The 13,223-nt window shown below is 44.7% G+C and overlaps 1 protein-coding gene across 4 annotated transcripts in view; it reads left to right on the top strand.

Moving 5' to 3' along the window:
- The window catches only part of MACF1 (microtubule actin crosslinking factor 1), a 329,628-nt gene that overhangs the window by 302,778 nt on the left and 13,627 nt on the right, over nt 1–13,223 (top strand). For 3 of the 4 annotated variants that reach the window (XM_057535030.1, XM_057535517.1, XM_057534539.1), the window contains exons 88-95: nt 624–767; nt 1,234–1,422; nt 3,932–4,052; nt 4,610–4,773; nt 6,147–6,309; nt 8,345–8,499; nt 9,381–9,455; nt 10,528–10,545. In XM_057535030.1, coding sequence (XP_057391013.1) covers nt 624–767; nt 1,234–1,422; nt 3,932–4,052; nt 4,610–4,773; nt 6,147–6,309; nt 8,345–8,499; nt 9,381–9,455; nt 10,528–10,545 — 1,029 coding nt within the window. The remainder of the gene's footprint in view (nt 1–623; nt 768–1,233; nt 1,423–3,931; nt 4,053–4,609; nt 4,774–6,146; nt 6,310–8,344; nt 8,500–9,380; nt 9,456–10,527; nt 10,546–13,223) is intronic. The other variant, XM_057536092.1, reaches the window with a different exon arrangement.

The raw sequence follows: 13,223 nt of genomic DNA on the forward strand, positions 1-13,223 counted from the left end.
TTTGCCTTTGAAATTTGTAACGTAATGTGCATATATGAAGTTTGGGAAGAGGGGGTTCAGGCACCTGGGGTGATTCTGATGGGAAGACAGGGCTGGGAGCTGGTGGAACTCACAGACGTGTGTCTTCAGGAACTTCCTCTCTGGTTGTTAGGAAGGACACTTGGTCTCTGAGTCCAGGAGAAAAGCTATGGTCATTCAATTGCCTTCTGTTCTATTAGTATTCATAATCTTTTTCCTATCTCATCTTGAACAAAAACAAAAAAAACAAAAAACGTTGTAGTGTTTTGTAGCTGTCACTATATGTGTCCAAGACAACACCATTTACACATATGGAAATGAATCCAAGCAGGAATTTATAAAAAGAGGGATCAGGAAAAGGGTCATGCCTCTGTCTCTCTAGTCCTTATCATCTGTGCAGAGAAAGTCATTTTTATGAAATCCCTCGCTTCCCCCCACCTCTGAGAACTGGAAAGAAAATGACAGAGATGCCTAAATGCAGGCTTTTAGAGGTCTGTGTCAACATATAGAGTCGAAAAACACACTAAAGTTGTTTTTCCCTCTCAGTGTAAACAGTAGCTGCTAGACTAGGTTTAAGGTTTTGGTTTCAAATCCTGTTTGTTTAGGAATTCATGAAGAAAGTGGAAGAAAAGCGCGTGGATGTTAACACAGCAGTGGCCATGGGAGAAGTCATCCTGGCGGTCTGCCATCCTGATTGCATCACCACCATCAAACACTGGATCACCATCATGCGGGCTCGCTTTGAGGAGGTGAGTTCCTAGTTTTAGAGGAAGACCGCACGTGCCCCGTAAAATGGGTGAACAGCAGTAAAATACTCCAGAGCTTCCCCACCCCCACGTAAGGAATCTTTCACTCACTGTGAATATCTCAACAAGAATCAAGTCATTCGCATTTTAGTAGTGACTGTTTTCTTGATAATGTGCAGAAACCTGGAAGGATGGTGCTGGTGTTGTGATGTGTTCCTTGATGACGTCTGGTGGACACGTGGTGTGTTCTTCCCTCCTTCCTGAGAAGTTCTGTGTCTAATACCACGTGCTACATTTGCTTTCAGGGGAGCTGATTTCTTATTCCAGCTCTGTCTCCAGAATAAGAGTGAAGCCTCTTGACTGCTTGGGTGGTCTTTCCCCTAAAAGTCATTGTTAGGCTCACACAAAAAAGGGCTTTGAAAACGAGGGATGTGCTTGACTGAGAGCCGATGGGTTCCCTCCCCCGCAGGTCCTGACGTGGGCCAAGCAGCACCAGCAGCGCCTCGAAGCCGCCCTGTCAGAACTGGTGGCCAACGCCGAGCTCTTGGAAGAACTTCTGGCGTGGATCCAGTGGGCCGAGACCACCCTCATTCAGCGGGACCAGGAGCCAATCCCTCAGAACATCGACCGAGTTAAAGCCCTGATCGCTGAGCATCAGGTATCCTCACCACGTCGTGTGGTCGCGTGTTTCCTGCATGGCTCATAGAGCCTGTTTCCTTGGCCCTGCGCATCCGTGTTTTAATTGCTGCTGAACACTCTCCCACAGACTTAGCGGCTTAAAACATGCTTACTGTCTCAGAGTTTCCGTGGGGCAGGGCTCTGGGCCTGAAGTAGCTGGTTCCCCGTCTAGGGGACCAGGGGACGTCTTACCAGGCTAAAATCAAGGTGTTGGCCAACACTGCAGTTCCCACCCAGGCTCTGTCAGGTTGTTGGTGTCGTTCATTTCACTGCAGTGTAGGATGGAGGTCTCCCTTTTCTCGCTGGCTGTCAGCTCCTGGAGGCCACCCTCGGGTCTTAGGCACACGGCAGTTTCACAGCATGGCAGCGTCTGTCTTCAAAGCCAGCAGGAGACCCTCCATCCTGCTCTGACAGATCTTATAGAATAAAACGTAATCCAGGGCTTCCCTGGTGGCGCAGTAGTTGAGAATCCACCTGCTGACACGGGGGACACAGGTTCGAGCCCTGGTTCGGGAAGATCCCACATGCTGCGGAGCAGCTAGGCCCGTGCGCCACAGCTGCTGAGCCTGCGCTCTGTAGCCCGCGAGCCACAACTACTGAGTCCACATGCCTAGAGCCCGTGCTCTGCAACAAGAGAGGCCACCGCAATGAGAAACCCGCGCACCACAACAAATAGTAGCCCATGCTCGCCGCAACTAGAGAAAGCCTGCGCGCAGCAACAAAGAGCCTACTCAGCCAAAAATAAATTAATTAATTAATTAGTTTTTTTTTTAAAAAACCCATAATCCAGGGAGTGACTGCCCACCCTTTCCACAGGTGTTGCCCACACTTGAGGGGGAGATTACACAGGACATGTATGTCAGGAGTCTTGGGGCCTGGCTTAGAAATCTGCCTGCCGCATCCTGTTTCTGTTGACTTGCCTCTGTGCCAAGGTCCCATTACCTGGGACCTATCCCATTACACCTGGATTCAGAAAGACCTCTTGCATGAACTCAGAGATGGGCCAGACAACACATCAAACTAAACTGAACAGAGGAAAGCTCAGTTAGGAGACAAATGTGGGTTTTAACCATGATAATTTACACCAAATGCAAGCATGGATCTTGCCTAGTTATACTGTGGACATAAGGTCTTTTTAGCATATGTAATTAGCCTGGCCAGTGAGGACTCCCTGTACTTCCCGTCAAGGTCACCTACGTTGACCCCTTCTCTCCTGAGTGAGATTATCTTCTTCCATCAGGGCCAGTCCCTCTCCCTTCTGTTATCACCTCTCATTCCTTGTGCCTTTAAGCTCCCCCATCTTGTGTCCCCCCATCTCTGACAATTCTTTCTCAGTCTTCTTAGCTGGTTCCTCTTCATCTATCCACTTGTTAACGTTGTTCCCCGAAGTTCCATTCTTGACCCTCTTCTCATACCTGAGGTTGTATTTGGCCCGACACCTTCAGCCAGCGCCTGTACACCAAGGGCTTCCGCATCTCCTGGCTTGTCTGCAGCATGCAGGGAGCCAGAGGCAGCTCTAAAACTCCATTTCATCCCTGCTTCCTGGCCCTGACCCCACCCCACCCCTCCCTTCCACCCCTGCCTCCTCTCTCCTCATCCACCCAGTCACCCAACACAGGAGTGACTCCTTTTTCTTTACCCCCTACATTTAGTCAGTCATCAGGTCTTACCTGTCCTACTTTCAAAATACTTCTTGGCTCCTTCTCTTCTGCCCTGGCTCAGGCCCTCACTGTGTTTTGCCTCAATTACTGCAGTGGCTTCCCAACTTGCCTGCCTCCCCCCTTTCCATCCTCCCTTCTACACTGAGGCCAGAATGATAGCTCTAAAACAGAGATCTGATTGTGTCTCTTCTATGGATCGGAATCCTTCAGTTGCCCACCCACCCGTAAACACCCCCCGCCCCCCCCCCACACACAGATTGCTCTCAGAATAAAACCCCAGTCCCTTAGCCTGACACAAGGCCTTTCTGGACCTTTCTCCTGCCTACCACTCCAGCCGTGCCTCTTGCGTCTCCTCTGAGTGTATCCTCAGCTCAGCCAGTGATCAGCAGGGCCCTGGCTCGCTCCACTGTCAGGCTTCCGTGGGACTGCTCTGCCCCCAGTGTTTGGCTCATTCTTCATCCCGCAGCACACAGCTCAGGCACCAGCCTCCGGGCAGCCTTCCTCCCCACCTCGGGCTGTGGCTGCCTGTCCTAGGCCTTCTTTCGGAGCCCTGGGTGCCACTCATTGCTCTGACTATCTGGTTTCCTCACTCAGCTGTGAGCTCCTGGAAGGCAGAGCCACGTCTTATTCCTTCAGGTCTCCAGCACCTGATGAAGCGCCTCACTCAAGGCCACAATCACGTTTCTTGAAAGGAGTGCAGCCGTGTACGAAGGCATTTGCAATTGGTCCATCTGTCACAGGCTTGGCCCTTGTTAGTAAGAAGTTGCCTAATTCCATCTTAGTCCAAGAAAACTCTCAACCCTTTTCCTTGTTGTTTGTGTTTAACAGACATTTATGGAGGAGATGACTCGCAAACAGCCTGACGTGGACCGGGTCACCAAGACGTACAAAAGGAAGATCATAGAGCCAGCCCATGCGCCTTTCATGGAGAAGTCCCGCGGTGGCAGCAGTACGTGGCAGCCTGTTGTGCAGGATGCTTCCTTCCTGCTCATTGATGAGTGCTTCCCAAGTGCCCAGCAGAAATTTCTTTTCCATTTTCAAAAACCATATTGGATTTGAACGAAAATCTTTTTTTGAAACTCACTTTTCTTACACTGACAAACAGTAACTAGACTCCAGTTTTTTGAACTGGTATGAAATTTGGAGTGGTTAAGCAGATTCTTTTGCAGTGACCTTTCCATGTTTTGGTCATCAGCGCTGACTGTTGCGCTAATTTCATCATAAAATAAATCTGCTCCTGCAGAACCATTGACATTTCCTCAGTTGGCTAAGGTAGGACAGAATTGATTGAAGGTATGAGACAGGGACCTGTTGGCTGGGGAAGAGCATCAATGGTTTTTAAGTCAGTGTGCTTCCATGTCTAAGTGTAGCCAGGTCCCAACTTCCTTTTCTCAGTTACTGACCAGATATCATTATGAAGATCTTTTAGGTTCATACAGATGGCAGTTTCTCTTTGTGAACTGACAAAACCAGCTTTTCTAATCTCTTGATTATTTTTCCTTTCAGGAAAGTCTTTGAGTCAGCCTACACCTCCTCCCATGCCAATCCTTTCACAATCTGAAGCAAAAAACCCACGGATCAACCAGCTCTCTGCCCGCTGGCAGCAGGTGTGGCTTTTGGCACTGGAGCGGCAGCGGAAGCTGAACGACGCCTTGGACAGGCTGGAGGAGGTGAGGCCCCGCCAAGCAGCCTTCCCTGGAGGGAGGTGACTTTTATCAAAACACAGCCCTTCTGAGGCCCTCTGAACATGACCTGTGTGCCTTGACCCACTTACGCAGAAGGAGGAACAGAGCAGTGTAGGCCGGGACTCTGTCCTCCAGGCCCCCTGCGAGGAAAGACACATGTGAGGAAACCAACAACAGATAGGCCGTAGCACTGGTGGTGGAAAGCAGGCAGCCAGCCAGTCCAGGAGGGTCCGGCCTGTGGCGTGACCCTCCTCAGCACCTGGCCTTGGTTGAGGATCAGGAGCATAACTTTGCAAGGTCACCGCCAAGTGTGGAGTTTCTCACAAAAATGACCATTCCTGAGCCTTTTCTGTAGATGCAAGCTACCCAATTATGAAACGAGTAATTTTTTTATCATCCTGTTATTCTATCAATATTATTCTTCAGTAGATTATGAAAAGCAAGTCTATTTTGAAGTATCATTAACCAATCTAAAAAATATAGTACTTCCTAGTTTCTAAAACAAATTTCTAATATCTTTTATATTTTTTTTATTTGTGCATATCAAAGCAGCTATGCCCAGAAGTGAGTGTTCTGTGTTTTTTGTTGTTATTTCTGTAGATCCAGTTGAGTTTTAAGCATATTTGGTTTTGGCTTTTTCTTTTTTCCCCATTCCTTCCAACTTTGGAGTTTGAAAGACCAGGGGGAAAACCGCTGCACTGTTTAAGTCATTCTGAGTCTGTGTCACTGACATAGTCCAAGTAGCTCAGCATCATTCTGCCCACTGCATAGGCCTGCTGCCATCTACCAGGGCCAAATATTTAAAATGGGAGTCAGAAGGACAGTTCACTCCCTCTGCTGCCATCCCAAAGAAATGTGCTTGGGTGCAGGACTGGATTCTTGATGCTTCCAACCAGAACTCAAATTATCTCAGAAGACCAGTGGGGAGGGGGGCTGAGCCTCGAAAACATAGGCCTCTGTGTGATTATAGTTCCTTTCAAAATCACTTAAGTGAGGAGTGCTGAGGACATCTCTTCTGGGATAGAATCCATTCTCTTACAGCTAAGGGGGAAAAGTGCCAAGGGAAAGCAAGGCTGGCTCCACCCATTCTTGTTCTGCGTGCTCCGTATTTTCCATGGTGGTTGTTCAGTTACCGTTTCTCTCGCTGCTCCATTTTACCACAGCTTGTGTAAATAATCATGGCTTTAAGTGAAGGAGCCAGAGTGTGCGTTCCCAAAAGATGCAATACACAGATATCATTGTTGGTCCCCCTCGAAAGGCCCGCATGGCTTTGCTGGATGTCTGAAAGTTTTGGTATGCTCTGGGCAGGTTTGAAGGCCAAACAATAGGTCTTGTTGACACCTCTGATTTCTGTCTAGTTGAAGGAATTTGCCAACTTTGACTTTGATGTCTGGAGGAAAAAGTATATGCGTTGGATGAATCACAAAAAGTCTCGGGTGATGGATTTCTTCCGGCGAATTGACAAGGACCAGGATGGGAAGATAACACGCCAGGAGTTTATCGATGGCATTCTAGCATCCAGTGAGTCCAGTCATAATTCCTTGCACCTGCTTTGTAGAAGCAGGCTATATTCTGGCTAAACAGTCTTTCTCAAGTTAAAGCTGTAGTCTTAGGGAAGAAGTAATGTACCTGCTTACTAAAATTGGTCTATTGTTTTGATGGAGGGAAGAACCTCCATCATTTTGCTGGGAATAAAAAAAGCAGGTCTTGTTTGACACATTATGGCAAGCAAAACACATTCAAGGTATAGAAAAGAAGCTAACTTTTGTGAATAACGAGGTTCTAAGTACAGGCAGACCTTGGAGATATTGCAGGTTTGATTCCAGACCACCGTAATAGAGCAAATATTGCAGTGTTGTTTCCCAGCACATGTAAAACTGATATTTATACTATATTGTAGTCTATTAAGTATGTAGTAGCGTTATATCTTAAAAAACGATGTACATACCTTAATTTAAAAATACTTTATTGCTAAAAAATGCTGACCATCAGCTGAGCCTTCAGCAAGTCATTAATCCTTTTGGCAATAGTAACATCAAAGATCATTGATCACAGATCACCATAACAAATATAATAATAATGAAAAAGTTTGAAATATTCCAAGAATTACCAAACTGTGACACAGAGACATGAAGTGAGTAAATGCTGTTGGAAAAATGGTGCCCTCAGACTTGCTTGACACAGGGTTGCCAAAGACCTTCAATTTGTTTTAAAAGGGGGAGGGAGAATATCTGTGAAGTGCAGTAAAGCGAAGCACAGTAACATGAGGTACGCCTGTAAAATGTTTTTTAAAGTAAGTTTTTTACAATATCAGTTTCTCAATAGGAATTCAGATTAAATTTTTATTCCTTCCCGTTTTATTGAGATGTAAGTAGCATACAGCACTGTATAAGTTTAAGATGTACAGCATAATGATTTGATTTACAGCCTATGAACTAATTATCACAATAAGTTTAGTGAACATCCGTCATCTCATAGGTACAAAATTAAAGAAATAGAAAAAAATTTGTTTTCCATCTGATGATAACCCTTCGGATTTACACTCTCAACAACTTTCATATGTAATATACAGCAGTGCTAATTAATTATGTTTATCATGTCGTACATCACGTCCCTCATGATGTCAGTTTCTGGCATCTGTATAACAGCTTACAAAATGTATGATTGCATTTATTTTCAGCAGAAGGAATAAGGCATAAAGTTGTAAGTGACTTGCCAAGATCACAAAGCACATCTCACAGCTGTGTTACTTCACATGGGTGGCCCAGGAAGGCCTGTCTGGAGGTAATATTTGAGCTGAGACCTAGGTGATGATAAGGATCCAGCCATGTCAAGATTTCAGGGGAGAGATAGAGGCAGAGCCACAGCAGATACAAAGTGCTGAGATGGGAATGAAGTTGGCATGTTCTAGGAATGGAAAGGTTAACACGGCTGGAGTGTCATGACCTTAGAGATGGTAACATGTGAAGTTGGAAAGGTAGGAAACAGCCATCAATGCAGGGCTTTGTTGGCCATCATGAATGGATCAGATCTTATTCTAAAGACAGTGGGCAGCCAGCACAGGTTTCCATCTGAGAGACAGTATAGTCCAGTTTACGTTTTAATAAGTCACTCTGGCTATTGTAAACATTCACACTTCGGAAAGCAGTTGTCAAGAACCCAAGGCAGTAATCTAAATGTAGAAAAACTTTATCCTATTAATTCCAAATTGTCACTCTCCTGAAATAATCTATATATTCCAACAACAGTGGAGTGGATAAGTAAATTCTGAAGTTTGTTGGTAGGCTTCTGGTTTTAAATTGCATTGGGGAGTGGGGTAGATGAGTCTATAAGCAAAAATGCCAAAAAACTGAGTATGCTCTGTGTAATATTTTTTTTGGTGATTTTTATCTTCTTTATAATATTTTATATTTTCCAAGTTTTCTAAAGGGAGTATGTACTGTTTTCCAGAAAAAAAATCAAGACAAATTTTTTTTTAAAAAGTATTTATATAACCACCAACCAACCAAGTAAGCCCTCTTAGCTAATGTTCCAAAATGTGATTAATTTTCTCCAGAGTTCCCTACTACCAAGTTAGAGATGACTGCTGTTGCTGACATTTTTGACCGCGATGGGGATGGCTACATTGATTACTACGAATTCGTGGCTGCTCTCCATCCCAACAAGGATGCTTATCGACCAACAACTGATGCAGATAAAATTGAAGATGAGGTACGGGAAACAGTTGTATTTTGAGTACATTTTTGACCATAGGTTACTGCTGTCCTGAATTTGGTTGGGTGTAATTGCCGTATCAGCCCTTCAGCGTGTCTGTTGGGAGGTGATTATCTGGAGTTCTTTTTGGGGATCCCCTTTTGGATGGTGTTGCCCCAGTGGATCTCCGACTCTTGAGCTGTATCTCAGTCTCGATGCATTGGTACCTAAGTGAGTCACCTCTGTGCGGTGCTCTGCAGCTTGCAGCGAACCTCTCCAGGGCACCATGTTGCTTAGAACAGTCCTGAGATCCTGCCTCGGGATGCAGGAGAGCGTCTTCGTGTGTAGCATTTAAGGGGTGAAACATAAAGTAATGTTTAAGATGGTGTGTGCCCAACAAACTTTCTGCCTAATTAAGAACTGTATCACACTGGAAATTGTATCACATCAAAAAGTGTGAATTCATTGGTAGCACATAGAGTTGATCCTGGGATGGGAGAGGCAGTGGGCCTGGTCTTGGAGAGTGGCTTGGAGCAGCCCAGGACTGACTTCCAGGGAATTTGGGGCTCCTAGGTTGAAATTTAAATCAGCTCCTAGTTTGCTTTATTAGTCAGTTAATATTGATGCATGCGTATTAGCACATTTGAGGAAATTTTGAAGCAGGATGGAAGAATGTGTTGTATCATTACTGGGGAATTTCTTTCATACTCAGCGTCTGAGTATCCCAGTTAGTGAGACTCACAATAGAAGATAAACGCATGTGTCAAAAGCCTGAGATGCCTAAAAAATATGTAATGAGGAGCTTCTCTGATGACATATAAAAATCTTTGTTTCTCTGAAGAGGAAGTCTTGCTTTACCCTTCACACTTTTCTCTTTTTCTGTTGTTTACAACCAATAGGTCACAAGACAAGTGGCTCAGTGCAAATGTGCAAAAAGGTTTCAGGTGGAGCAGATTGGAGAGAATAAATACCGGGTAAGAAAGAGAAAACCAGTCCTTTGTGGTGGTCATTCCTGCTGTGTGGCCCTTACAGGTGAAAGCAGCCTGACACACAGCAGATGGCTGATCCCACCTTCCCGTTACCGATGCTTGGAGTACCAAAGCCAGTGGGGACTTGTAATGCGGTCAGTCTCTGGCCCCTCACCTCTGTAGGCGCCAAATGTCAGGTGTCCTGTGCGCTGAGCTCTAGTGCCCCAGATAGTTGCATCTGGAAAATAGTGCCGTATCTAGCCAGCAGTAGCTTGTATGGGATCCAATATAGGAGACATTTCAGAGCCCTCTCTTCACTGCCGAACAGGTCTTTGAGGAAATGGAGGCACCTTTATCATAAGATAAGGAAACAGTTATCTAGTGACAGACCATTGCCCCCAGGGAGCTGGTCATTGTGAGCCCAAGTGGCTCGCAGGCTCGGAAAGGGCTGGAGAAGCTCTGTCCAGGCCCCACAGGACGCTCAGCCTGCTCAGTAGTCTTCCCTGGAAAGCTGTGCCGAGCGGCGCCGTAACTGACAGTGAACCGTGCTGTGTTTTAGCTTCTTTGGGGACCAGGGCGGGGCATAGAAGGGATCTATGACAGGACCCCTAAAATGTATTCAGCAGTTTGTCAGGGTTCTCTACAGTCCTAAGGAAGATCTAGGATTGGCAAAGAGGATTTAGGTGGCCAGATAGCACAGTTACGTGCACCCAGTTAGAAACAGGAAAATGAGGTTCCATTAGCACGTCACAGCTGTCTTCAAGGTCCAGCAGAGCTACGCTGTGCTGCTCTGAGCCGGGGAGTGGAGTGTTGGGTGACTCTGCCTTGGATCCAGCCCAGGGCTTTGAGTTAATAAGGCTCCAAGCAATCTTATAATGGTTATTTTTCTTTTTTTTTTTTAATTACCTGTGAGAGAAATGAGTTAACAAAGAATATGGTCAGTATGTGTCGTTCTACTTGGAACTGGTAATATGATTACATGATTTTCATTCCTTAGTGTTAATTTGACAAAACGTTCTTTTCTCTCTTTTTTTTTTTTTCTTCCTTTTCCTCCATCCTTTACTCTTACTGTCTGTAGTTCTTCCTCGGCAATCAGGTACAGTGTGCCTTGCAAACGTTCTTTTTGGTGGAAATGGTGTATGTGGCTAATGCTGCCTGTTCTTTGCTGTGGGGAGAGGACGTAATCTGAAGCATGCCTGGGTCATGTCTGGTAGTCTTACCAAGTGGAGAAACTGCTAGCAGGGCTAGTATTGTAAAGCTGTCTCAGAAGCAAAAGGATATAAGTATATATAATTTTCCATTTAAAATTAGATTGGCTGAAGACGATATTTTGGCGGGCTGAGTTAAAAGTAGTATGGTTCTGGGGAAGTTAAAGCTATGGTATCAATCCATCCCACTTCTAAAAAAGAGCCCAGTCTCGTCAGAATACCAGACAGCACAGTTCTGATTTACACCCAAGTCTTTTGACCGTTAACACAAATTTTATAACGCACACTAAGTCAGAAAATACCTTAGGGTATTTAAGGTACTGTGTTTAAATACCTTACTAAAATTTTAGTTATCTGTGCTTATGTTATATTTTGTAATCATAAGGGATGTGAGAAGTAGAGTGTGGAACTCATACTTGGCTGTAGCCTGACGTTTGCCGATTATGGCCAGCCAGCATAACCTAATGGGATCAAATTAGACTTGCAAAGATTGAATGCTTTTGACTCCACTTGGTAACTCTAACCTTTTAGATCTTTTTGAGGGCTCTGGGGTCCTATGTCTTAAAGTGGAAGGAAGTTGCATGGGTAAAATTTGTCTTGTGATATGAAATCAGAAACACTAAGAGTTGATTTGAAGCCTTCAATCAAAGTTCCAGGCACTGCTTTAACCACCAACTACGGTAACATTCTGGGCCAGTGGGAAGAACAAAGGATGGAAAGAAACTAAAGACAAGAACAGTCAAACTGGCTTTAAATAAATCATTGCATAAGAGTGCCAAGTAGTACCTAAAGGTTGTACCTGTTTGCTAGTGACTGCATGTGGGTACCAGGGGCCCCTTTGAAGTGGCACCTATGTCCTCCTCTACTCCACTGACCAGCAGAGGGTCAGAGGGTTAGTTCCAATGTTTGGAACAGAATTATGAAGTTCACTTTATACACGAGGTACCTGAGACCTTAAGGACCACTGTGCCAACAGTCACACGGCAAATGTTAGAGCAGTGACGCAGAGAAGGAAACAGACCTTACTGTCGCCTCTAAGGCTGTTTGGAGGTCTTTGCCTCACTGGCAACCCCTCTCTGCCGGATTTCTGCAGGTCCCTGTTTTTAGAGCTGCTATAACTCATTCCACATTCATTTCTCTGGCCTCCCCCAGACGCTTTGGCCCCTGGCTTGGGCCAAACCTCCTTTTCCCTATAGCTCAGTAAAAGCAAGTTAGAATCTTTCGGAGAGAGCTTTAGTCAGAAATTAAGGGGGAAACAAGAATGAAATCAATGGAGTTAATTCTAAAGGCTGACAAATAAATTACAGGGCACAGTAATGTAAGAATAAAGTACAGCTTGGGGTGCCTTCCTGATTCCCTGTGGAGGACACATAGGCCCTTATTTCCTTCTTCCCCTCACTTATCCAGAGAGAACCCCCAAACAGTGACTCGGGCCGGCACTGCCCTTGGATCTGGTGGAATCCTCAGTTCCTCCCAAAGGGCCTCCCCGTTGCCACGCGTGGGGCCAGTGTCTGAGGGCAGCTTCCTTCCCGGGACAGGACCTTGATCCCCTCGTGTTTCTGGGTCCCGACTTCAGTGCTCTTTACACTACCCCATGCCGTGGCTGCAGTCACTTTGTATGAAAACCTAAAACCTGCATGAGATGAAAGATGGAGGACCATTTTTATTTTCAGAGAAAAGGGCTTGGGTGGGGGATATTTTTTCAATCATCTTGCCTGTATAAACAGTGAGCTTGAATCAGTGTAAAGTAATACAGAGAATTACCACGGACATATTCATTTTGAGGGAGGTTGGTTACGGGTCCTTCTTAAACATCCTTTCTGGCATTTTCAATTTTGTGCCTTCTTTCAAAGTTATGGTTCTCCTTTATAACTTTGAAAATCCTAATTAAGTGATGAAATTACCCCCCTCAACATTCTCCTTGAATTAAACAATTTTAGGAATTCCATTTCTCCAACCATACGTTTGATTTTTGTTTTGAGATCTCAGCATGATTCTCTTTTGTTACCTCTTAACTTTTATTTTGGGAAGAGGATAATTTATGCAATGGGAAACTCCACATGTTGATAGGGCTGGGAAGTAGGAATGTTTGGCAAGTAAAAAAGGAAAAATAAGTATCAGAAAATCATGCTTGTTTTAACATCCCAAAATGATTGTTGAAAACTACTTACAATCAGCATGGTAGATTTAAATTTTAATTTCTTCAACTGAATTTTAGTATAAACACTAATCATTTGTTCAGCTGAAGAAAATTTTCTGCTGGTGACAACACAATTAGAGAATACTTAGGGGTTTATTTCTGAAAATGATGTGGAAAATCAAATTTCCTTCTAAGCTTGTAATAAAGATGATGCTTTGCAAGGTTTTCCTTGAGACTTGAAATATTATTTGCTGTTCTCCATTTAACTTTCGAGCACACTGTATTCAGAAGCTGACATCCACCTTATAGCTACCTTTTCTTTTATGGAAACAAACTAGCTTAACAAAGAATTGTATCATTGGGTTTTAATTTGGGCAGAATCTTTAAAAGAATCAAAGTGAGCTAATGCCTTGTCTGTCCTCCTCC

Source organism: Balaenoptera acutorostrata, chromosome 1 (assembly GCF_949987535.1).
Source record: "Balaenoptera acutorostrata chromosome 1, mBalAcu1.1, whole genome shotgun sequence".
Taxonomy (NCBI): Eukaryota; Metazoa; Chordata; class Mammalia; order Artiodactyla; family Balaenopteridae; genus Balaenoptera; species Balaenoptera acutorostrata.